The sequence below is a fragment of the Bacillus rossius genome, chromosome 12 (genome assembly GCF_032445375.1).
Source record: "Bacillus rossius redtenbacheri isolate Brsri chromosome 12, Brsri_v3, whole genome shotgun sequence".
Lineage (NCBI taxonomy): Eukaryota > Metazoa > Arthropoda > Insecta > Phasmatodea > Bacillidae > Bacillus > Bacillus rossius.
Window position 1 is genome coordinate 24,262,521 of NC_086339.1, and position 27,512 is coordinate 24,290,032.

The following is a 27,512-nucleotide window of genomic DNA, read 5'->3' on the forward strand; positions in this document are numbered from 1 at the left end:
TAATGTCAAAAGTATTTGGACTCTATCCTATCGCGAAATGAATCCGCGAATTTTACAGGTATCTAACAATAACCAACAAGGATGCTCACCGGGGGTGCGACGGGCATTCGCCAGCCCCAGGACCAACAGCAGGCAGGCCAGCGTCTTCATGGCGAAGACACCGGGTGTCCGCTTTCTGAAACAAGGAACACGTGCTCGTGCAACCAATGCGCTCACTGTATTTTTTAAATATATTTTTTAGTAAATATAACTGAAATAATCATGCAAAAACTACACAAATATCTGTAAAATTTGGCACGTTGACATGAAAGCCACTAAAGATGTAATTCTCTGGCGGTATGATTAAAGGTATCACATTGTTGTGCCTTGAGGCTCCTCAAGGTTCAGCAATGTAAACATCCATGTTTCGATCTTCTTGGATCTCTTCAGGTAAGTTTAGACTACAGATTTCAGTAGTCAAACTTACTACATGGTTTACAGATTTCAGTAAATCAAGAGGCTGGCGTGTTAGGCACAACAATGTGATACCACGAAAGCCACTGTATCGCTACAAAAATAATGTTCGCGGTAATATCGGTTTAGGTTTTTTTTTGCCCAGACATTATTTATGCTTTGCGTTGTCCCAGAACATCAAATCGTTAAAATTTATTTGTAAACCGTTCCCTGAAAAGTTTCTCAGTATTAACTGAGAACATTGATAAGCATAATAAAACTACAATGATTGAATATTTAATTATATTTTGCATGGTTTAAACAAAGTGTAAGCTGTTATAAAACATTAATCAAAATTAAAAATTGAGCCAATTTTTGTAAGCCAGACAAAAAATTATCAGTATTGTTTTCAAAAAAAAATCTCTTTCATGTATGCAAAAATAACCATGGTAATCAATACAAATGTTCAATATTTTTCTTATAGCGTTACAAAATCTTTCTTGGCAACTGGTTTCCAAAGAAATATTTTGTAAAACTACAACAAAAAAGATCTTTTTGTAGTGCGATTAGGTCAATTTCGAAGAAAGACCACATTGTCTATTCGTTACCATGGCGCCACTTCCGGTAAATGTCTATCTAGTCTATACCAATAAATATAATGAAATCTTGTCACTATAAGTTATCTTTCATTTTTTCTTAATTTTCTTTAAAACGCATTATATTTTCTAGGTATAATACAAATAATTGATTTTTATATATAAAAATATACACAGGCAGGACAACGTCTGCATCCATTTTACTATAACTCTCCATTAGACAGCGCTGCAGCGCATCAAATTTTATTCTTGGAATATTAACAAAACATTCAAAACTGGAACATTCTTCTATGGTCCATGTGTGCGTTTACCTTTGTTTGGAACGAGACATACAACTTGGAAATCTAAAAACGGCGTAGTTTCTACGAAGTTTCAGTTGTTTGAAATTACGAATATCTCTTAGTTTATTTCAGGTAAATTATTCGTTGGAAAGTCTCTAATTTTGCTGTTATTTCTATCAGTTGCCAACCGATATGGATATTTTAATAAATTTTAGATGCGTGAAACTACATTACTCCGAGAAAACCAAGCGACTTCATACAGTAACTTCCGACAAGTTTCCGATTTTGCGTTCGCCTAAAATCCAACCCGAATCACCACCTTTTTTAAAACAAATTATCTTGGACATACGCCATTGTTGGTTTAAGCTGGTTCTGACATAAAACATCTTGGGAATGGACAACAAAGATGAATACATAAACACATGGAGAACATGTCCACATCAGTGCTCTGAAATGTTACATGATTAGACAACACAATTATAATGAATATTTTTAGTTTGAAAAAAAATTACAGCACATACGAACATAGTAAGCTTTCTATGAAGGAACAGAGCGACGTTTCGGGATCTTGCATCTGCTCCCATCATCAAACACAAAGTGTTGTGTCCAGACATGTGACGTTTTGACGCTATCTGATATTGCCTTGTTTTCCTCCTTGTGTTTATTTATGTATTCATCTTTGATGTACATTCTTGAAGGTTTTTTTCTATGACAAACCGGCATAGACCAGCAATGGTGCGGACTTCCAATACATGTCTAATGGTTCTTCTCTATTGCAAGAATGAATGTATTGTCGGATAGGCGGATATAGGGGGAGGGTTGTGGAAGGCGGGAAAAGGACGCAGGATTAGCTGGGGCGCAGGTTTTTGTAGACTACAAAAAGAGTGAAATCAAAGGCAAAAAGAAAAAAAAATTCAAATTTTTTTAAGTGACTGAAAACGATCCATTTCCATAAATACCTTATTTAATGTTATATACCTACATATCTTATTATTAATTTTTTTATTTGACCTTGAATAAGTATAGGATTTAGGTACTACGGTACTACAATAATTAAATTAATTTTATTTCTGTACTTTTTAAAAAATATTTCTTCAATATTTTAATTTTTAAAAATAACACAATTAAAACTGTATGTTTTTTTTTTATAATTTGTGTTTCCATTGAACCTTGAACACTATATTATTTATATTAATACAGTACGTGAAAAAAAAAAAACGTACACTTAAAAACTGGCAAGTACACGGTTTTTTTTTTAAATCCCTTAAAACTTTTACATTTTACTACAATGTTCACGGATGCAAAACAGTTTATGCCTGGTACGTATAATTCTGTTTTGTTGGAAAGAGAAAACAAAGGTGTGGGGTGGGGAGGGGGCGCCTCTAATCATAGTTTCTGCTCCGGGTGAAGAAGGAAAGCGAAAATCCGTCCCTGAATCGTCGCCTTCGTGCGCACACGAGAGGCGGTGGGCCCACCCGACGTTACCTTGTAAGGCGCGCCTGTCTCAGTCTTACTTTCCTCGGTCGGGGTTGGCTAGCCGTCTCCTGCGAGCGGCCCGTAGACCGTTCTCCGCGCACCTTGATGAACCAGAGTAATGAAGAATAACACCGTCGTGCGCAGCAGCGGAAACAGGTTATCCTTTTACGGTTGCCTTAGTTCATTTCGATGTGTAAACATCTTAGCTCTCGGTATACGGCATTCGGTAGGAGTAATTGGGGACGCACCACAACGCCGAACGTACAATAACGCCGAAAACCATAACGCCGAATGCCAAATTGACTACAACGCCGACAGCTAGAAAACTGCTGTGTACCACAACGCCGAAATACATTAACGCCGAAAAATGTAATTGCAGGACTGCCACAAAGGTTAGTTTAGGTAAGGTTAGCACACATATTCATTCAGTTGTTTTTAATTTTGCTCCTGTGCCCCCCCCTCCCCGCAGCAACATTTTTCGGCGTTACTGTATTTCGGCGTTGTGGTACACAGCAGTTTTCTAGCTGTCGGCGTTGCTGTCAATTTGGCATTCGGCGTTATGGTACTCGGCGTTATTGTACGTTCGGCGTTGTGGTAACGACCCGGAGTAATTTCGCCAATGGAACGGAAGTCGCCCGAAACGGAAATGTGCAACCACGGTGTGTGGTTGGCATGTAACTTGTGTTCTGTTGTGAACGGGATGAACTATGCCAACAGTCCAAGATGATTCTCGTAAATTCATGTTCGAAGAAAGTGAAATAAAGCACCTATAAAGTTACGAACATAACCGTTAACTAAAATTCCGTGATAATTGAAAAACGGCGTACTTCCTAAATTTCAGGTGAAAATTTTTAACAGTGTAGCTCGCAACGTGAACTGGAGAAGAGTCTAGCACCGTTTTGCAGTCAAACTGTCGCCACGGTAATTAAGCTATCTTCTAGCAATTTGTTTAGCTTTTTTTTTTTAATGGGATGGATGTTTTAGCTTGAAGTTTATCACGAGGATTTAGAAATAACAGGACCATTAGGAAAACGTGGAAAATGAAATGCGCAATACTTCAAGGACGGTGGATAATTCATAGTTACAACTTTTTTTTTTAAATATTTCATTACCGACTCAAAGTTAAAGTAAGTCAAAGGTAGCAGTTCACTTGTGCCAAGTTCTGCAAGGAGAGTTTACTCCTAATATTACAATTAACTCCTAATCACTGGGATTCCAAACCCGTGCGGATTAATTTTTTCGGGTCGATATTCGGGGATCAAACCCACTGCCCTCTCTACTGAAGTGTGATGTGTAGCTCGCCCACTTTATCGTCGTGATTCCAGTACACGTCACCAACTGGTACTAGGGATAACATTTTGACCCCGCCAGCAAAAAAAGAACCCCAGATATGTCTACTATTCAAGTGTACTAACTAATTGATAAAATAAATCAACGTGAAAATTATATATAAACACATATATCTGAGATTGATAAACTCCGGCGCCGTTTAACCGATCATGACGAAAGTTGGCACTTCGAAATGCTTTGTTCGTGGAGAAGGTTTAATGCTATCTATTTTTTTTGTAACTCTCCGCTAGATGACGCTGCAGCGCATCAACTTCTATATTTTTCAACCGATCGCCAAGGGTAAATTCGTTTTTATAACAGAAAAATGTGGGTCATAGACATGCAAACACTGAGTGTCATTTCTCTATGTCCGCCACACGGTCATATAGTAAGGCTTGGCAACTTCCCATCCTTCTCCTTGGTTTTTGTTGTAATTCCGACGAAAACAATTTTGTCATTAATGCCGCTGATTCTCCAACTGACAGATGAGACGTCCAAATATAGTGTAGTTGTGTATGACACAAATGTCATTTGCATATAAATCATATCGATTTCCAGCACTTCTGATGATAATAGTAGTCCATTTTTAACTCACTCACTCAATCATAGTAAAAATCACTCAAACTTAAAAATGAAAGTGAAAGAAATTATTTGCACACTTGACGTTCAAATTAAGAAAACAATTGCTGTCTACAGCTGATTTAAAAAAAAAAAAAAAAGTCCCTTTCAACCTGTGTTCAGCCCGGGCACCGCCGGGTCTGCACACAGTCTTTATTTTTTAATTTTAATAAAATTAATTACTAGGGTGGAAATTTAATTTTGTGTAATTTTGCAAAATAATCAGTAAACGTGCAATCTGTCGTACCACAGTTTGAGGACTAAATGGGTCTACCTATAAAATCAATGTTACTCTTATATAATTACATCAAAAACAAAATATGTTTTACGTATAGTATTATGTTTTATTGGAATTGAATTTTTTTAGCACCATATTTATTGTGTAATAATATTTTATTTGTAATTATGTTATAATCACACTAGAGTTGTTTGTTTTATAATTTATGTACAGATTGGTAGACATGATTAAATTATACAAGTGTTATATTTATAAATTTGCATATTCAGAAATTATTTTTTTTTAATTGAGGCGTATGGATTTAATAAAGAACCTTTCACGTTATATCTGTGTGAATATTGCCCAATCTTTCTTGCTGTTGGTCAAGCCAGTGGTAATACGAGAACGTTCACTACGCTTAGAAACTGGGGTGAAACTGACACCCGCCCTACATTCACGTTCAGAAATAAGATATAGTTGGCAGTTACACTGTAATTTTTTTTTGTATATGGAAGAAAAATATTCATGTAAAATTACAGATAAATGTACAACTGTACATTTACACGAAAACAACTGTATCACAAAAAGTGTTCGCAGTAATACTGGGTTCGGATTCTTACCCGGGAATTTATGCTTTGTGTTATTCCGGTACCTCGATAGTTAAAGTTATTTTTAAATCGTTCCCTGTTTAACTTTCATATATTAATTGTGCACATCAATAAGAATAATACATCAAAATAAAGTCTATGAATTGGATATTCGATTATCTTTTCCATAGTTAAAAAAAAAATCACGCTTGAATGTTACATCATTTAAAATATAAAATTATGCACGAATTTTCGTAAGAAAAACTCAGTATTATCTCGATAAACGTATTTAATATATGCAAAAATAACCATAGTCATGTGGTGTAAAATGTTACAATATATTTATTGTTGTGTTGCACGCTATTTATTGGCAACTGGCACCCAAAGGAATCTTTTTTAAAAGTACGGAATTTTTTCCCCGTGTATATTCAGAAAACATTTCATCAACTCAGCAAGTAATAAAAAATATTCTACGAGAGTCATTATAACTAGATAATTTTAAAATTACTTGGATGTTTTTATTCGACAATGCTGCGTGGAAAACTTGAAAAGTTTTAACTATGTTATTAGCAAACGGAGAATGTGGGTGTGGTTACGTCTACTTTTTAACGCAACGTATATTTAAAGTTGGCAGTAGTAGTTACGACTTTGAACAATATTGATAAAATCGCTGCTGTTCCAATCCTGGTATTATATCACGTCGTTTTAACCTCCTGAAATATCGACTCTAAAAATCGGGAGGGTTAATTAGAACGGTACTTTTAAACGTCCATGCATTTGAGTAATAATCATAGGAACCCATTATCTACGCGGAGAGCCTATTCATAAATGATGCAATTTGTCAATACAAAACATGGTCTTTAATCTGATGTAGTTCCAGTTTCATTTAGACGTTGACCATAGTTAAAAGCTAAATTCATACTCCCGACAGGAATGCTTGCGCGAGTTATCTTAAGTGTGGTGTTGGAGAAGGCAGGACAGCCACTTTTATGCGATACAAACCCGAGAATTTGTTATTTTTAGAAGTGATGGATGATGCCGACGGCTGGTTGCAAAGGCGCTGCACGTTTCCAGCGGTCGAGAGTTCAAGCCGCGGCGCAGTGGCGAAACCCGCGCCGCGGAGGTGAAGAATGGCCGCGACAGAGACCGTCCCACGCGGGGCAGGGCGGATGTGGCCTGCTTAGCGCTATCAGATCCGCCCTCCCCTCCGCCGCGCGAAACCAATGATTTGTCCGCGCGCTATCGGCCGATCATTTATCAACACTCTCATACACACACACACACCCTGCCGTCTGCGCGCGAGTGGGCACCAGTGATAGGCGAGCGAATACCTCCGGTCTGACGTAACCCCTATGCTGAAACGAGACCGCTAACAGCCCCGGTCGTCAGCCTAAAGAGTAACACGTCCAGCCGACTAGAACTGGTGAAATCATGCAGACAGCAACTTCCTGTTACACCGCCTTGTTTCCTGCAAATTTAATTAATCCACAATTTAATTTATTACGAGTACACCATGCATGACTTGTAGATTATAAGTTTTAAGGCGTAGGATTCTTCTCGGTACAATTACAAAATGTAGCTTTAAAAAAAAATCGAATTCAAAGAAATAAATTGTGCAGCTGAATTCCGCAAATGAGTGAACAATTTTTAATTTTTTTCGTCCTGGTCATGATAACTTATACTAATGTATGACTTTAGACATTACAAGTGTGAACTCAATTATCTAATAATCAACAACTGTCACTTTACATTTTTATAAATAATCATCCACTCACAAAATAATGCTTTCAGATCCCGAGGGAACAAAAGAATATTGTGAAGACGTGATCCTGTATCACGCAACTTTCCAAGGAAAATTTTAGATCCGAGGAACTCTCTTTAACCACCTAAAGCGCTTAAAATATTATTAACTAGACTTATTAAAGTTGCTGCAAGATACATTTGCGTTGAAAGTTAGCCTACAAGCTTCGTAGATGTTAATGTGTTGTTGGACAAGTAGTTCTGAGAAACCTCAAATTCATTGACCGCGAGTCAGCCAAGAGAATAAAATTCACATTTGTGCATCGTTTCATTTTTTTCTGCTGTAATACTAAACAGTTGTTTAGGTAGGTTATGTCCGTCTCAAAAATTAAATTATTGAATGTATGTTAATTTTTGTATATTTTTTTTCTGGGAGGGCTAAAACATGAAGGAAGAGAAAACCTAAACTACGGGAAAAAAAATTTCTGCAACCAGCAATATCTCAGTGATAAAACACTCGATTCCCTTTTGGGGGATCCGTATTGGAACCACAGTTAGAAATTATTGCGGTCTCAATCATAGGTAAAATTTACATTTCTTTCACAATCATGACGAATTATTCGGTGTAAGACTCCTTCAACGAGTTCACTCACGCCGATCTCCGTAACGTAGTTGGCTGAAACAACAGGTCGGCTCAAGGAGGGCGTGTGTTCTAGTTCAGAGTAGTCGATCATTTCAGGACTCCCTTGCATTTGTTTTTTATTCAAGAATTTTCGCATCGGCTTTCTACAAACTGTTACTGTCGAGCTGTAAAAGTTCTCGAAAGTAATCATAATTATGAACTATTGCGTGACTTTTTACGATTATCGGATAATTTTTAGTGCACAATTTGAGAGGAAACATAAAATTCAAGAGCGCTATTGTGGTAAATTTTTAGGAAAAGCATATATCGTCGCTTACCAAACAATACCGCCTGTAATTTTTGGTTTGAACGCATTTACCGGACGTTGCGCAACCACCGATACAATTTTTACAGCAAATTTCCTAGAGATGGCAGCACCATCGCACAAAAATGGAACCGCCTAAATACACAGAGCAGACACTGCAGTAGGCTCATGCTGATGTGATAGAAGAAGTGTAGTTGGTTACCCTTGCTTTATAGTAAAAAAGTACGTATTCAAAACTTTGTTTTAAAATAACAAATAGCATTACATTAAATACACACTAAACGTCCATGAAAATAAGCAATTTTCGACCCTCCTGTGAAGCTACTGAAATGTTAAATAGGCGGTATGTTAGGTAAGAGACGACAAACAAAAGTAGCAACAACTAATGAAGAAAAAAAAAGAACACTGTAAGGTTGTGGTTAAGTTAAAATTTGCAACGTCAATAATGTCCGTAGGCTTTCACTGCCATTGTCTGAAGTAGCTTGGCTTCTGGGTTGTAGCAGTGTCCTTGGCAAATAAATTCACCGACGTTTCGGTCGACATAGCAGTCGCCGTCATCAGGGAGCAGTTACATACTCGGTAGGTAAGGAATTATTTGCCAAAAGGACACACGGCTACAACCCAGAAGCCAAGCTGCTTAAAATTTGCAACGTCCTTTTGACAATCCCGATGTTACTTCGGTTCGGACGTGACGTCCTGAATGCGAGGTCCGAGGCAGGTCTTCCGGACGGACGGGCCTCGACGGTGAAGGTCGATCCCTTTCGCCGCCGGCCTTTGGGCGAGTCCCGAAGCTGCCGTTGGGCCGGCGCTCTCGTGAAAGTCCGCTCTCCTTTCTCTCCAGGATGAAGAGCGTTTGCGTCATGATCTCCAGGAGTGGATGTTTCGCCCTACTCCTCCCCTCCCACAACCCTTCTCTTCGTCCAACCACGATTCTCTTCGAGACCCCGGTGCGGGTCCGCTTCTAATTCTGAATTTTGAACCATGACTTCATGTTCGTCATTTTTAATCGAGTACGCCACTCCCGAACGTTGCATTTTTCATCATGGTGACATCATGGCCTCAAAGTTTGACCTTGACCCCGGCCACCGTTTTAGACTCCGCCATTTTGAACTATGACGTCACGTCCACCATTTTTTTGTCTAGAAATTTCCGCCATCTTGGATTCTGACATTACTTCCACCATTTTGTTTTCGTCTGCTGGTGGTCACAATCTTGGATGATGTAATGTTCAACATCTTTGTTTCCGCTGTTTGTTCCTAGAGTTTGCTAGCATCGCTCCGTCTCATGCACATAAGGCCGATGCTCAATTACCTACCAGTGTTTTTATGACCCATATAGATATATTTAAATTAATTTATAATGCCAAATACATTGGAAGCGAGGTGATCCGTACAAGGATAGAATGACAGGCCGGACCTCTAGGTTGGAAAGCACACGCCTTTGACTACTCGGCCATCGAGACACATACCAGACTGAGAATCAAATAAGGTATGTATAAAATACGTATATATATATTTTTTAAAATACGAAGGAATAATAGCAGCACCTGTTTGAGGCCGTGCTGCCAAATTTGTCTTCAATATTTGGTACTAGGAGCGCTTGTGTCGCATAGTGCACACATCGTCTGCAAGAGTGCGCTGCCACCATATTGGTTTTTTTTTTACCCGCTAGCGTTTAGTAATGCCAATTACCAGACCGTTGATAATTATTTCCCGCCCGTATTGAAAATCTGTAATAATTAACCCAAAAAAATTCTGGAAAAAATGTGTACAAATCATTAAAAAAAACTGACGTAATGATTGATTCGATCGATTTCAATCTTTGGTTCGATCCTTGGTCGATGCAAAAAAAAATATGTTATTTTAGACTGAAACAACGATGAAATGTACCCTAAAAGGCTTGAATTAAACATCAAACAGCCTCCAGTTGGCATTGTAGCTTGGCAACAAATAATGTAGCATTTACATCGGCGGCGACGAAATGACGGAGACCCAAGAGACGACGCAGCCGGCGCGAGAGGGAGCAGCACCGCGGCCCCGCCATTGTTCCCGCGCGTGCCCCCGGGGGGGGGGATGGGGGAGGGAGGCCGTGTACAGCCGCGTCCAGTCGCCCCCTCGCCGCGGGGCCCCGACGAGCCAATTAGCGCCGAGAACACGACTCTTGCCTGTGACTCGTCTCGCAACACGTTGCCAGTGGGTCTGCGCATCCTCCTGCCACTGTTTGTTCTGTCAGCGGTGCTTGTAAAACTATTTCGCGGGGTTGTCAAAGTTCGTGAACAAACATCGCGTGATGCTTTGCTCAGAAATGAACTACATTTGGGAACGGTCCTATTTGAAAATCTTACACGACGCAGAATACATGTGTAAACTCTTTACTGCTTTGGAATACTTCAGGGGAAAATAAAATATGTGGCGGCCAAGATGTTTTTTTTTAATTTTTTACTTTTATAAAACTACATTATTTAAAATAATTTTAGGCTTTAATTTTTTATATTGTTCCGTAAGACAAAAGCGTAAATCCCGGCGAGAAAGGTTTCATAGGGGGAGGGGCCCCCTTGGTCCTCTGAAACCAAAAACTCCCTCACTGTGACAGCCAGCTTGCTCTTGCAAGATCCTAACTGTGAAACGGGAATGATGAATGTAAATCCGCCAAACCTGGGAATCATACCAATATTTCTAACTAAAACCAAAGAAAAACGACCAAATTGATTGAATTCTATGGAAAAGATGATCGAGTATACAATTTTTTTGGACATTATTTTATTTTAGCATGGTTATTTACGTGCGCAATTAATACTGGAAAGTTATTCAAGGAACGGTTTACAAATAACTTTAACGTTTGGAAGTACTGGCCCATAAAAAATGCATAAATTCCCGGTTAATAGTCCGATTCCAATTTTACTGCGAACACTATTTTTTTTAGTGATAGAGTTGTTTTCATGTAAGTATAAAAATTTACAAAAAAAATCCTTTTTTTTACATAAATATTTCTGTTTCATTTACAAAAAAAATAAAATGCAACTTATTTATCTTTGCGGTCATATAAACACAGTATTGGTTAAGCAATTCAGAATTACGTGTGAAGTTACGAAAACCGCCATCTTCAAGCCGACCGACCGCGCCGTTAAGGGGCCCGCCTCGTGGCCGATTTTTTCACCGCTCGGGCTCAAGAGTTGTAGTTTTTCCTCCAAGCAGGGTGGCGAGTCGAAGAAACACTGAGCAAGGAGGAGGGCAGCTGGGGAGTGGGGGGGACACAGCTCCGGCCACCTTCCTCTTCCCTTCTTCCTTGACGCGACCTTGAACGCAACGCGGGAGGAGGGGAAAAGACAGACGCAGAGAATGAGAGAATGATAGCAGGCCGTGGTGATAAGGAACGTGTAGCTGGCGACCGCTCGCTTCCCTGTCCACAGCAATGCATATTTGTGTCCTGAATAATCCACACGCTAGGCTATCCCGTACAAGACGCACAGTATAAGCCTATATTACGCCAACAGTTTCCCAAATTATAATGCTCTATCTGCTTATTATAGAAACACAAGTCTTGCAATTTTTAAGATCGATATAATATTACCTAAAAGTACAGACCTATTAAATAACTGGTAACTGAATGATAAAATTTTCTAGCTCTGCTTGAACCAATAAACATGCCCAGTTTAATACATTTTCCTGTCATTAAACTTTAGCGTAGATTTAACTTATATCGGTTTAAAAAAAACCTTGTTCTAAAGGGGAGTATGTGCAAGTAAAAAAGGTAAACATAATTTCTGATGAAAAAGAATTTTTGGAATTGGTTTTTAAATGACTTTGAAGAAAGCATTTTTTTTTTTTAATTTAGTTGATAACCTAATCTGGAACATATGTTTCGTACGTTGGCGTTTCAACTTCTTACACTTCAGAATTTAATCCTCCAGTTATTGTTTGTGAAGGTTAGGACCGCATATTCTTCATTTAAATTAAGCCCATTACACAGCTGCCAAATTTATGCTATACCTTCAATTATACCCATGGGGATAAAAATGAGCAAAAGTTTATCTAGCAGAAGAGAAGAAATAATTAGTTACTCCATTCACACGATACCTAGAATACTAACAGAAAACCTAACAACGCATTTGCCGAAAAATCATGCTTTTTGGGCTAGGATAGACATGTTATTGTCCATTCAACCAATTACTGAAAATATATAAAAAATCTCACGGTGTATTTAAAAATAATGTAACCTGGTGGATGAACTTGGTATTTAATCTTCCTGACTTCACTTGCAAAAAATAAAACAAATTTGTGCGGTATTAAAAAAAACCGAGCAATTGTAAAATTAATGAAGTTTGCTCAAATGTAGTTTATTTATTATATATTCATAAGATAACATAAATAAGACAGCTCATTCAACTAATTCACAATATTAAATGTGCTATTTGTATTGTACTAATTCCAAATGGTCCCGATTCACATATTTTATACGTACGTACATACTGATTGGTTACTAACTTATTCTACTACTTAAAAGAAATTGTAATTAACAATTTTCGTTAACAAGTGAGACAAATAAACACGCTCAGTTTAATGTAGTAGTTCGCATAGTAAACTGAAATCTGAAGTGAAGGAAAACCATCGCATTTTCGTTTAGACTAACAGGTGTGGGGTTTCTATGATTTGCTAAGTTTATTCAGTAATAATATATGGAGAATAATTTCCTAATAAATTTAGATAATTAATTATTTGTTAAAACTACTTGTATTAAACAATCAAACCAAATGACTAAGCTATAAATTTAATGTTATTATAACAATAGGATAAACAAATAAAATGTTTTAGTAGGTATTTGCTGTAAGCATATTTTTTGAATCAGTAATATTTTATCGAAAAAAAATTATATTCCATTACCTAAGTTGAAAAATAGCGCGCTTTATAGACGCACAACAAAGTCAATGGGAACTTTTGTAGGAGATTATGTATTATCAGTAGAGCAATGCTGTAACTATTTTAGTTTACCAAATATATTTCAGAATACTCCAATACCATAAAATTTAATTTGGGAAACTAATACGTTTCCTAATGTTTGCATAAGTTAATATATACAGGTTTATGTTCTTACACGCGGGTCAATCATCTTGGCAACATTGGCTCGTGGGTAAAGCAGAAAAAATCGAACACGTTCTAGTACGGTTTTAGCTAATATTTTCGGTATTAAAACCTTTATTCCCAGTTACAAACCCCTTGAAAGGTTGCTGAAATGCTACCCACACGGGAGCAGGCACGCTAACAGAAAATTTTTATGGAAACTGCTAAGGGAATGGGCATCGTAGTGGTCGCAATCATAAATGTATATATATACATTTGATATGTAAATATGTGTATGCATTTACATATATACATATAAAGTGTGTGTGCATATAAAACTAGATTTCTTATTGTTAATTTTTTTTTTCACATGTATTGTACACCTGTGGAGTTGGTTAAAAACCAGTGATTTTAAACAAGGGACCTTACAGTACAATAAGTTCAAATTAAATTTAAATCTACCAAATTTAGACCAAAGTATCACTCACTTAGATTTACTACACCTCTAATTTACGTCATAAACAGTAGGAAATCAGTCATGGCATATCTCATTTTTATGATTCATGCTTTGCCCAAATTTATGTTTCATAATGTATGTGGCAGTATTGTTTTGTTGTTTACTACATATTTGACACTCTACAGGTCCCATTTCTGTATGGTTCTAACTGCTACAACGACAAATATAATATGTGGTTACGCTAGATAAATTGTAATTATTTCGTATGCTTTAGCCCGAATCAAAAGGAAAGGAACTTGTGTGTCACTGTCATATTAAAACTTACTTAAGCTTTTCCTATTCAGAATTAAAGTAGTTCAATATTGCTGTATGCAAAGTTACTTGCTTACGCAATCCTCCAACATACACTGACTGAATTTCTTCATGGTACTTACAGGCATAGTTTTTTACTGTAACAATATGTAAAGCAATTTCGGTTGCGGACAATCCATTTATACAGAGAGCCAAGATGTTAAACATCAAAAATTACAACTCGATCACAAAACATACCACTCAGTCACACACTTCTTGATAGAGGTGCCTCACGACAGAGGTGTAAGATAGCATAGTTCGAGATTCTCAGCCTGTACCTAATTATTAAGAGCACATCAAACTCGGCATACAGACAGATTTACTTGGAAACAATAAAATAATAATTCAGAATCTAAATTACAAAACATTTCACAGTATTAACTTACGTGACATAGCGTTAGCCTAATAAACACTCTCCCCGAGCGACTGGCTCGGCTCGCCGGGCGCAGAGATGCACGACACAGGGCAAAGCACTCAAGGTCAAAATATCTAACGCGCATTATCTGTTTTGTAAAATGGCTGGCAGAAGATAAAAACAAAAATAATATACAGAATGAAGCACCCAGTGAAATACATTTTTTTAAATATAAACATTAATGTTTATTTTCTTATGAATAAAGTACGATTTTTACGATTTTTAGAAGTTGAATAAATGCTCTTAAGTTAGATGAAGTCATTATATTATTTTCAGCGAGAGCATTTTGAAACATTAGGCAGCGCAAGGAGCCCCGATATATTTGTATGCAACTTCGTCATATTTTTTGAATAGCCTACTATGTCACAATAAGTGAAAAAAATAATGGAAATAAGAATGCAATTCGACGATATTATAAGGGTTATATATTTACTAGCTGCAGTACCCGGCTTTGCCCGCGCTGAACACCGGGTGATATATTGTCCGCGAGTTACAGCAAAATGGATAGCGATATGTCCAGTGTGTTGGACATTAAGAAATGATACATAATTACTGTTTGTGTATCTGTGACCTATGATTTTCTGTTTACCCATGGCGATCGGTTGAAAGGTTTAGAAGTTGATGCGCTACAGCGCCATCTAGCGGCGAGTTACAAAAAAAATGGATAGCATAAAAACCTTCTTCATGATAAAAACACTTCGATGTGCCAAATTTCATGGCGATCGGTCAAACGGTGTAAGAGTTTATCGACGTCATACATGCCAACATCCAATTATATATATTCTTATATTTCGAAATTTTAGGGCTTTCACTTTTGCGGAAAGTGGATGTTCAGGACCTCGAATGGTTTGGAACACTCCATCTCGAAAGAAATGATATTTGAAATTCCTGAAATTTTCGAAATTTTGGGGCTTTGTCCCCAGAGGGGGAGTGGTGATTTTGAGGACCCTGAATGGCTGAGAAACAATAAAAATTGAAAGAGAATGATATTTGAATTTTTTTAAATTTTGGGGTTTTGACCCCTGAGGGGGGTGGGTGTGTTGTTGAGGACCACGAATGGCTCGTAAACACTCCAAATCGAAAGAGAATAGGCTTTTGGAAATTTTCCGAAATTTTTTAATTATTGGGTCTTTGACTCCTTGTGGGGGGAGGGTAGTTTGAGGACCCCGAATGGCTTGGAAACACTCCAAATAGTAAAAAAGTATTCTTAAATTTAAGAAATATTTCGAAATTTTGGGGTTTTGCATCCCCCCCCTCCCTCAAAATTGGGTGGGAAGTCGACTTTGGGTAAAAGTTCCACCATGCCCCGGACACTTTAGTTCGTAATGACTTAATTTTAATACAATTTCCTCCAATTTTTCGAAATTTTGTGACTTTCACTTTTGTGGAAGGGAGAGGGGGGGGGGGTGGGGGGGTGGGTGGAGGTTCAAGACCTCGAATGTTTCGAAGCACTCCATCTCGAAAGAATAGATATTTGAAATTCCTAAAATTATCGAAATTTTGGGGCTTTTTCCTAGAGGGGGGGCGGGGTGTTCGAGGACCCTGAATGACTCGAAAACACTTAAAATCTAAAAAAAAAAAGATTTTTTAAAAAATTTAAACTTTCAAAATTTTGGGGCTTTAACCACCTGGGGGGGGGGGGGGGGGGTGATGTTGAGGACCCCGAATGGCTCGGGAACACTCCAAAACGAAAGAGATATAAAGGAATATAAGAATGTAGGCATTTACTGTACTCCTATCTACCATAATAACAATATTGACAAATAGAAAAACTTATTACCTACCTATTAATAATTTTCTAAATAAATTAATAAATAACTCTATGTTTAAGAATTTACGTACATACATAATATTAAACTTCAAACTATACAAATATAAATATTAGTAGGCCCTACCAACCTATGAATAAATTTCGAAGAAATTTATAAGTTTACGAATTTATATACCTACTTAATATTAAACTTCAACCTATCCACACAATAAAAACCTAAGAATATTAGTGTAATTAATTTTTTTTATTTGTCATAATACCTAAAATACGTATGTTTCCAAAATAAAACAAAGTATAAATAATAACCAATTTGACAAAAAAAATTGTACAACTCGAATGACATTGAAAACATACACGTGAAATTTAAAAGAATTATGAGTGCCCTAGGTAGGGAGAAAAAATATAGAAGAAATTAAATTTAATAAATGGGTGCGTGTACTTAGGTACGCGCATGAGAAGTTATACTTCTTTGGCATCATTAAAAAATAGTTTTTAATTGCATGCAAAAATATTGCGTGGAGTCCCTCCGCGCGGAAGAAGTGAAACTTCGTAATGTGGAAATGAAAATAGGAAGGGGTAGAAATAGATTTTTAGTGAAATCATATTGTATGAAATCAAAATAAAAAAAATAATGGAAATAAATGTGTAACGATTCATAGATTGATCTTCAGAGAGAGAGAGAGAGAGAGAGAGAGAGAGAGAGAAAGAGATACATATTGAATGACTATAAAACTTACTTTTTTATGAGAGCAGATTTTCATGAAATAAATCATGAAATCATTCAACGATAAAAGCTGTTTATTTAACTAAGCGGACGGGTTCGCCCCAAGGAGAAAATTGACGCGGCAAGACCTCGTGGACATAGAGAAATGACACACACTCACTATTTATGTGTTTATGAAACATGATTTTTTTCTGCAATTTAAATTGTAATATACAAAAACGGTATTGAAAATTGAAACAAATATGGTGACACTACAAACTGTCAAGATCTTTATTTTTTTCTTACTCTCTACTTAGTTCCTTACAATAGAAAAACGTAACGTAATGGCTTGAAAGCTATTGCACGGCAGGCATAGAGGAATGACACTAACAGTTTGTATATCTATGACACACATTACATAAAATTAAGATATATTTTTTTAACACGTTTAATTTTTTTTTTTTTAGACAAAATATAGCCTATGTCCATCCCCAGGATATAATCTATCTCCTTGCCAAATTTCATTACGATCCGTTCAGCCGTTCAGCCGGGAAAAGGTAACAAACAAACAGACAGACAGACAGACAGAGTTACTTTCGCATTTATAATATTAGTATTGATGAGAATATTTTAAGGAAAAAATATTAACTAAATATTTTTGACAAAAATATTTTTTTTTTTTTGTGAAGACGCGTCGTTGTAGATGGAAAAGAAAGGTCCATTTACAGTTCAAAAATTTTCATTACAAAATTTTAAGTTTTCCGTACCATGAAACAACTAGGGTCGGCGTTACATTCTACATCAGCATACAGTATGTGCGAAAGATTCATCCTTGGATCGTCTTTCATCAGATACACATTCCTAAAATAATTTCATTTCTAGTGATGCATTATTTTTAATTGCACGTTTCCTTTGAATAAGCACAGCAAGTTTAAAAGGAATGTTGCCTCAAATTTACATATATACGTATTACAAAAATTTAACGAACGATTGTTTCGTCAATAGGCCCTACACGTGTTATTATTACATTATAGGAAAGTTTCACAACAAATGCTGATAATCCTTCGATTGTTTAATATTAGTTATATAGAATACGTTATACATAAAACATGTAAAAACGACAGTGTTCATGAATATCGTAAATAGAAAAAACCTGATATACGACAACAGGCCGGTTTTATTAAAGCTTTAAAATTGGTATTATCATTAATATCGATATTAAAGAAGGTAACATAAAAAAATCAATTTTAAAATTTGAGATATTTGCTAAATATTTTCATTGCAGGGTTTTAGGTGGTCAATGTTTTTTTGTATAATTCCAAAGCAAAATTTAGGATTGCAGTTAGCGTAGCATCGGTAGGCAACACGTAGTTCATAGTCAGCAGTCCGGAGTCGCCAGTCAAAATTACATAACATGACCAAGGGAGTATTTGATTAAACCACATCATCGCGAAAGATTTTCTGATAGGTGAAAATATTTTGGCAGCTGGCGGTCTGGCAAGTTGTTTCGGGCCGCAGCCCGGCCTAGCCTCACCACCTCCACCTCCTAGGACTGAACCCGTTAGGGTATTCCAGGAGCACTAACTTTTCTTCTTTCATCCTGATGTCACCTGGTCTTAATGGCATCAGGATGTTTGGCCTCGGATGTTCATATGCCATGTTTTTGAATGGTTAAACACCATTCGTTTGCCTCAACCAGAAACAACTTATCCATTCTGTTTGAGCCGCCGTGCCTGCAGCCAGAATATAGCTTTGTCAATTTTATAAAATACTTTGTCAGTTGCATCCATGCAGATTTTAAACACGACGGCTGATGTTAAAACTCTTCAGTCATTCCGCGTGGGATCTCTTGTATGCCATTGCTCCGGGACGGTCTGGCAGTCCGAAATGAAGTTAGATGATATCCCACTGCTCGACTGGCGACTGCTGGACTGCTGTCTGTGGAACAGTTTATCTCCGACTGCCGCCTGCCGGTTGCAAGTTGTCAAACTGCGGACTGCGCATTGTGAATAAGGTCCTAGATGCCGAAACGTCCGGCGTCGCCTCTTCGTAAGCAAAAGAAACTAAAAATTGAACATTTATATCCAAATGGTTTTATTCTGCGGGCTATAATGTCAGGCATGCAGTCCGACTGCCGGGCTCGGGTGCTTGATGAGAATGTGACGTGAGACGAGTGGAACGGTATGTGCACAGACGATAACTTTTTTCCGCAATGCGTAACACGCCAGCGCACAGAGAGGTTTAAGTGACACGAGATATTAGTATAAACACAGCGTCGTTTTTTTTCTTATTTTAGCGGCGGCTACACATTACACGTCTCTTAGTAACCTGTGGAATTCGTCAAGGTTTTACAATTAGCAGCGGCGATAATGCAATATGATACTTTTTTTGAACCGCTCTCACGGAGTTCCGTTTGTCAACTGTGAGTCTGAGCTTAGCGAGATTGACACGTGTACGTCTCCGAACGCATACACTTCAAACTTCCAGAACCGCACGTATGTTGCTAGACTCCGACGTTTATGGTTTGAATCACCGGAAAAAAACATAGAAGTGTGTACTAATCGTACGGCCATTAATAACATGCAACAAATGCTATTTATGACTTATTATTCTTGTTTTCTGTATAAAAATTTTCAAATGTGTAGAGGTGTTCCCACTACAAACTATCACAGTCAGCCATGGACAGCCGGCAAAATACTATTTGTTTTAATTGTGACTATAATGACAAGCTTCTATGTCCAAATTAAACTTACACTGTCTGAAATACTGCAATATTTATGCATGTTTGCACACACCGAACAGTTTGTAGCTAATTGCTTTGGGCACCAAATTCTGCTTACCAAATAAGAACCCCCCCCCCCCCTCCAAAAAAAAAGGCTCTTCTTATTCTTACGTTCATTCACAATTGAAGTTTAAAAAAAATACTTTTTTAAATGTTACGTGAAATTCTTTATTTCAACTTGGCGTTTTTAAAATGGTTAAATGCATATTTTGGTTAAAAGTGTTGATTGCATATAAATTTATACCATTAAAAATATTAATGGCCACATATAAAATAAAATTAATAAATACGTAACTAACAAAGCCATATAAAATCGATTTGAATATATCACTTGTATAATGAAATATTACTTATGCCCAACGATTTGGCGTTTACTTCCTTTAATGGTTTTGTTCTTCTTCCGAGGTGCATTCTGTCGTAACCTTGCCTTATGACCCCGCCTGCAGTCACGCTGAATTCTAATGTCGTTCGGCCTCAACACAACTAACTGTGGAATACGCGTGTACTCAGCCCGGTCTGGTGTCCACAGGCCCGCCCTAGCCGGGGTGAGTATTCAGTCCGGGCAAGCGAAGCACAACTGAAAGAGGACAGGAAGAAAGGCAGCGCGGAGACCCCCCTTCATCATGCCTCGTCATCCAAGGTCAAGCGGCCGTGGCGGCGCCACATACCGGGAAGAACATTCGCGCAGCACACGTCGTAGAAATCACGGTTTTTCTCAAAATTTTCCGTTGTGACCTAGTGCAAATTATATACGCAGCGAAAGAGAAAGGATTGGTGCACGATCCAAAAGTGGTTTTACGCAATAGTAATGAAAACTGTGAGCTTGGCGTGCCTCTGAAAATACGCTAATTAGGCTTATTCAGCATGCATTTACTAATCGACTATATGTCTGAGACATCTTAAACAACTTTAGGATCATGCCCGGTACCTTAATCTCTTTTATATCCGAAATCGGTAATCGCATGTCAAATAGTTTCGATAAAAACAACTAATTGTTAAACCTCTGCAGCTCACTTTGCACTGCATGTAGGCGGGCCCCTTAATTGGCCGCGAGTCAGCGTGTGGCAGCGATTTGCGATCGGGGTCGCGCGCGCACCTGTCGGCTGTTTACGAACCTGGCCGCTCCGAGGCGCCACAGTAGAGCGATCTCGAAACGCCTCTCGACCCTTCCCTCCCAGTCCGCCGTTTACGCATTCTCTCTTCCCCTCGATCGCCTCTCTTGTGTAACGTCGAGAGAAACCAATGAAGGAAGCAAAAAAATAATAATAATAATAATAAAAGCCGCACTAATTGCTGAACTTCTACTAATAACCGTTGGGAAACACTTTCGGTGCTATATTTAGTGGGTCTCGGATGTGGCAACAGCAGCCTCTGTCCAGGTCAACAAAAGCGAGGATCATTAGCCGCGGATTCCTGCCGAACCCGTAAAGAACGTCCTTCGCGGTAATGATACATAAGCGACGCGATAATGACGTTTGATAGCCCCTTGACTGTGCAGCTGCACGCTGGTTCCCAGAACTGGATCGGCCATTCTGTTCTTGCACTTTTTTTTTTGTTGTAAATGGAACAGAAATATTTGTGTAAAATTACAAACACTTGTAGATTTGTACATTTACACGGAAAAAAAACTGTTATCACTACAAAAAATGATCGCAGTTATACTGTGTTCGGATTCTTACCCGGTCATTTATGCTTTGTGTTGTCCCAGAACCTCCAATAGTTTAAGCTATTTGAAAAAAGTTCCCTGAATAGCTTTTCAGTATTAAAGCACACATTTATAAGCATAATAAAATATAGTTAAATTGTTGAGACACAAACTATGATATAGCGAAAATATTCTCCGTGTTAAAATATTTATATAAACCAATTTTCATGGCGATAGGTTGAACTGTTTAAACGTTGATGCGCTGCAGCGCCATCTAGAGGCGAGTTACATGAAATGGATATAGCATAAAAACCTTCTCCATGAAAAAACACTCCGATGTGGCAACTTTTATGGCAATCGGTCAAAGGATGTCAGTTTAGCGTCATACATACCAACATATTATTATATATATATTATATATACATACATAGATAAGTATCTGGTTTTAAGCTTTTGTTAGGCATTGTACAGTTTAGCCTTCAGTTCGGACTCAGGATGGAACTCAGTGAGTTCTGTCTATTGTGGCTTCTCCCCACACACCTACAGTTCAGAACTGTCAGTTTACGACCTTCAGTACACCTGTAAGTGGAATCCATTTAGCTCTTCAACGAATAATTAGTTTTCATTAATCAACTTTTACAATGATATAACGGAAATGATTGTCTTCGTTTCACAAATTTACTACTTGAAACCAAGAATGCCAATGATGGACGTAACAAACAGAACATCAAATCATTTTCGAAAGTCAAAAAGCCACGCGTGATGCTCAAAATATGATTGCCAGTAGTCAGTTTTCAAAACCATGGTGAGGGTTAATAGCACTATGGTTTGCACATTTAAATGAATATTTAGCATGCACTAACCTGGCCTAGTTTTAGGAAAAATTCTCCTTCAAATTTTCTTTACTAGTGCGTGACGTCAGTGCATATATAATAATGAAGAATAAAGTTATATTAACTACGATAGCTATCACTAGTCCAAATTAAATTTTAACTTGTTGCTGCCTTTACCTCTTATGGACAAGTAAAAATGAAGACACGCTACACTAGTGTTGGCTTGTAATTGAAATGGAACGCCTAAAGGAATGCTACACAGCTCTCAACTGGGTTCGAATCCAGGGGTGCCCACAAGGGGGGTTAACGACGCAGACTGCGTCATTAAAATTTCAGGGAAGGGGGGGGGTGGTTAAAAGACGAGAAAAATGTATATATTTTTTACATAATTATAGCTTCTAATGTGAAAATACGATTCTGGTGCTTTGATAATTGAAAGGGATCTTGTAAATCAAATTGGCAACCCCGCACTTTCCTCAACAAAATCAGTTTGGCATCTGTCGGTTCAGGATGGAAATATTACCTGATATGACCAAAATTATTATTAGAGAATCAGTTTTAATTAATGCAAAATGTGATAAAATATAATACTAAAAAAGTATAATAATATAAAATAATTGAGTAAATAATTTAGAATATGGCATAAAAAAATTCGGGGGGGGGGGGGGGCGCATCATTAGTTTAGGGGGGGGGGGGTGAGTCATAGTGTTTGAGGAGGGGGGGGCACCTCTGTCGAATCCACTGCCTTCCGAATGCGAGTCACGTAGGCGAGCTACTTCACGAGGAATAAACACACTTCGCAGTACACATATAAAATGATAAATGCTAAAAGTCATATGAAACCAGTTTTCTTTTATGCGCAGAGAAAGTCATCGCAGCAGTTTGTCAAAACGAATTCCGCCTCTTCTTCTTTTTCCTTTTTTTTACGGCGTCATCTTGGTCGGTGTTAATTTGGGTTCGCAAGCATCTCGAAGAAAAAAAGCGCTGTTAGTTGTGATTTGGTGTTCGCTTGATTCAGGTTGGATTGACCACTTTCCTAACATTCTAACATCTGTGACCGATAGGCACTTTCCCCATTCCGCTCGAAGGCTATAGGCCAGTTTGCCGACACTGGGTCAGCGGCTAGCTGGGTGCGACTTGATCTGGGGCCTCGCTCGATCGTGGCTCGCACGAGAGTTTATAACAGACTTATATTATTACGAGTTACACTGCAGAAATTATGATTATTATCAATTCGTCATTTACAGTTATATTTTTCTTATGCTTGAGTATACCTTGTACCTTGAAAGTAGGTCGAAATCACAAGTCTATTGCTAATATGATTCGTTGAAAACCTTACGAATAATTATGCTATATGCACAGGAGTATTATTTACAGCTATGGCCACTTTAACTGTTTATAATTTTATATAATTTTAATTATTCCAATACACGTTGAACAATGGGGATGGGGCCCGACAAAATTATTTACTTAGGCCGGTGTCCCACAACGCGTTTTTCTGCTGTGACTAAAACTTATGTACACTGTTAGAAATTACAGTAAATTTACAGAACTTTCAACGAAGAATTTGCCTCAAATGAACGAAGAGTTCTTCTTGATCTAAAATAACTGTGACTTTGTAGAATATATATCGGACTCCAACTTCCGAAATGTATGTTTCATTGTTTCATTGTTTCATTGTTTCATTCACGCATGCGGAAGACAAGAGAATGTTTTTGCTGTAGACTCAATATTTTTAATTATACGATAATTATTGTTAATTCCCGTTCAAAGAAAGTAAACTCAACGTATGTAAACTTACGAAGAAATCCGTAAATTTCCGAAGATCCCTGGATGATTTGTAACCAGCGTTATTCGTACATTTAAGGTCAAAATTTTTAACAGTGTAGAGTGTTCATTTGACTGAATTTTCTTCTGACCGCTTCTCTTGGGGTGCACAGTGCAGGTCGAGTGGACGTATCAGCTTCAGGGACGGCTCCAAGAACACTCTTTAAGAGCGCAACCATCGAAAAAGAATTTTTTTTTGGCCCGGGGGGGGGGGGGGGGGGGGAGAGAGGGAGAGAGAGAGAGAGAGAGGACGGGACAAATTCCTGGAGCCTGGGCAACAGGGTCTTTAGTTGAGTTTCGAGAATTGTTGTTTGTTTTAATTAGCATGTTCAGCTTGATTGTGGGACGAAAATTACAAATCTATTGTAAATAGTATCTATTCATAGGAAACAGTACAAGCTCAGTGATGACGCACAGTTCACGTTTACTGTTATACACACGGGAACTTTTGAGTTCATATATATATATATATATATATATATATATATATATATAAATTTAATTGTGGGGCTTGAAAAATTTGTTTATTAGGTAAAAGGGAGGGGAGTACGACAAAATTACTTGGTTTCTCTCCATGGCCCTATTTTCGGGAGGGGCTGCCGTACAAAGAATAGTGCAGTTGCATAAACATGACATTTAATAATTTGAATATTTACAAATTTATGGTCTCAAACATCGAGCTTTAATAAAAATGTGAATTTAAGTATTCCTAAATAAAAAATGCACGTGTTTGTTCATTAAAAAACTTAAATCTCAGAAAGTTCTTCAAGGATTGCTTTGAAATTTTGATTCAACGTTGCATTCGTATTCGCGCATGTTTAGTACACCTATGTCACACCTGTGACAGGCAAAAATAAAGATAAAATTATATATAGCTAAAAAAAATATATATTTTAATATTTTCATGTTTAGAGATATAGAGAGAAATATAGATACAGGTATATAAAAGATAGAGATAGAGAAATACAGAGGGAGATATAGATACAGATAGATAAATAGAGCTACATGTAGATAGAGACATAAAGAGATAGAGATGTATAGGTATATACACAGACAGATAGCTAATTAGAGAGAGATCTAGAGGGATGTTTTGTATATGATTACCTACTTCAAACAAATTACGAAAATAAATTGATTGAGGCATTGCAACGCATGTCTGGCATTGGCTAGTGTAAACATAAAAAATACCCCCTAACCTCAAGAGATAAAATAAAATAACTACAATTCTAGTAAACTTCCCCCCCCCCCCCCCCCCCCCCTGGAGTCGCACTTGGTCGCACTTCAGCTCCGGCGCGCCAGAGGCAGCGCGCACTATTGTTGGTCTCGCCGCGTGTACTCCCGGGTTATCTCGATCGAAGCGCTCGTTTGCCTCGGAGAGATGGGGGGGGGGGGGGGGGGGGAGAGAGAGTCGTTCCAATCGCTAACGACTTCGCTTTTCATGTCCCGAGGTGCCGGGCTACCCCGTCGACGATGTCGTTCGCAGGCGGCAGCGGGACCTCACGCTGGTCCACAGATCGGATCACCAAGACTGCCCGCTGGTCGAACTCCGCGTGCGGGTTCAGAACCTGGTATCGCTTCTTCCTTTTTTTTTTTACAAGTGGTAGACGTGGCGGACGTTACTGTGGTCCGGCGGGTTTTATTTTTCTAAAGTTTCTACAGTTTCTGTCATCCCGTTCATTTCGTCAATGCTCCATTTCGGGGACGCACCACAACGCCGAAATACCACAACACCGAACGTACAATAACTCCGAAAACCATAACGCCGAATGCCAAATTGACTACAACGCCGACAGCTAGAAAACTGCTGTGTACCACAACGCCGAAATACATTAACCCCGAAAAATGTCATTGCAGGACTGCCAGAAAGGTTAGGTTAGGTAAGGTTAACACACAAATTCATTCAGTGGTTTTTCATTTGGCTCTTATGCCCCCCCCCCCCCCCCCCCCCCCCGCAGCAACATTTTCCGGCGTTACTGTATTTCGGCGTTGTGGTACACAGCAGTTTTCTAGCTGTCGGCGTTGCGGTCAATTTGGCATTCGGCCTTATGGTATTCGGCGTTATTGTACGTTCGGCGTTGTGGTGCGTCCCCTCCATTTCCATCTCATCTCCACTCCGTCGTCTGGAATGATCTCAATGCCGAGTCGCAGGGCCACAGTACCGAGTGCGTTATTTGGCTGTTGGACAAAAAAAAACTTAAATTATTATTTTTTTAATTTTTAATTCATTCAACGATAAAAACTTTATTTAGTTCCTTAAACTCTAAGTTTATTTTATTCTTTTTAGTCTCAAAATAAAATATGATTGAATATGAGTAATTGAAACAAATTAAAAAGACTAAATATTAGTTATTTGAGTATTTATTTGTTACAATGAACTTAAAATTAGTCATTAATATTCACGTAATCTAGTCATTCCAACTACTGCGTCAACATAACATGGAATTTCTTGTTATCTTAGAGCAATCGAGTACTTATACTTGGAGATCATAAAGTGACTTTACGCGACTAAGAGCTACATAAGCCTGTCCAGCAGCAAAGAGACGCGATACCAAATAAACAACTGCTTAATCTACAGTGCAGCCTTGCATTTTATGGACGGTAGATGCCCAATTCAGTATTAATGGCAACATTCGCCTTTCAGCAGTACCATAGCTGTATTTCGCTGGAAACTGAAAGGCTGTTGGTTAATTATACGTACACCATCTGTGCCGAAATCAACACGGACTGATGGAATGTCTGTATCATACACTTGATCACGCCGGAAGAGTGGCCAGATAATATAACATATAGTACCCATATTGCCATTAACGAACCCCGGGCACATTTTCCACCATAACCCGACCTCGGAAACACTCTAAACCAATAAGAATATATTTTTGAAATTTTCGAAAGTTAAGGGCATTAGGTACGCCCCTTCCCCACTTTCCAAGGGGGAGAAAGTCAAATACCGGACACATTTTCCACCATGACCCGACCTTTTGGATCGGAAACACTCCAAATTGAAAAAAACAATTATTTTTAAAATTGACAAAATTTTGGGTCTTTAAACCCTCCCTCCCCCGCCCAGGTGCAGAGTGGACCCCAGGGCAACTACCCACCATGCCCCGACCTCATGGATACACAAAAAGCATTGTTATTACCCATAGCTCGAAATATTAGTTTTACCCTCTTACCCTGAGGGGTGAGAAGGGGGGGGGGGGTCTTTAATTCTAAGGTCAGATGTTCTTCAAAAGTATACAAAATTTCATCACATTCGGACGTCGAAAAGTGAGTAAAAATTGAATGGAAATATTTTATTACATAGTTAGTCTAGTCATTAATACATACAGATCAAGCTAATAAAAGTGCGGTAAAAAGATTCCTCGCGCACGCACTGTCCTGCTGTCATGTCCGGGCCGTATGTAAGGTCAGCAGTGCGGCAGTGTCAAGTGTGGAAGGGATATACCTA

General features: G+C 38.2%; 1 protein-coding gene across 2 annotated transcripts in view; it reads right to left on the reverse strand.

The window, feature by feature from the left end:
• Positions 1 to 27,512, reverse strand: part of LOC134537730 (uncharacterized) — a 316,852-nt gene that overhangs the window by 95,316 nt on the left and 194,024 nt on the right. For both annotated transcript variants that reach the window (XM_063378478.1, XM_063378479.1), the window contains exon 4: positions 90 to 175. In XM_063378478.1, the coding sequence (XP_063234548.1) occupies positions 90 to 150 (61 nt within the window). In that variant the 5' untranslated portion in view covers positions 151 to 175. The remainder of the gene's footprint in view (positions 1 to 89; positions 176 to 27,512) is intronic.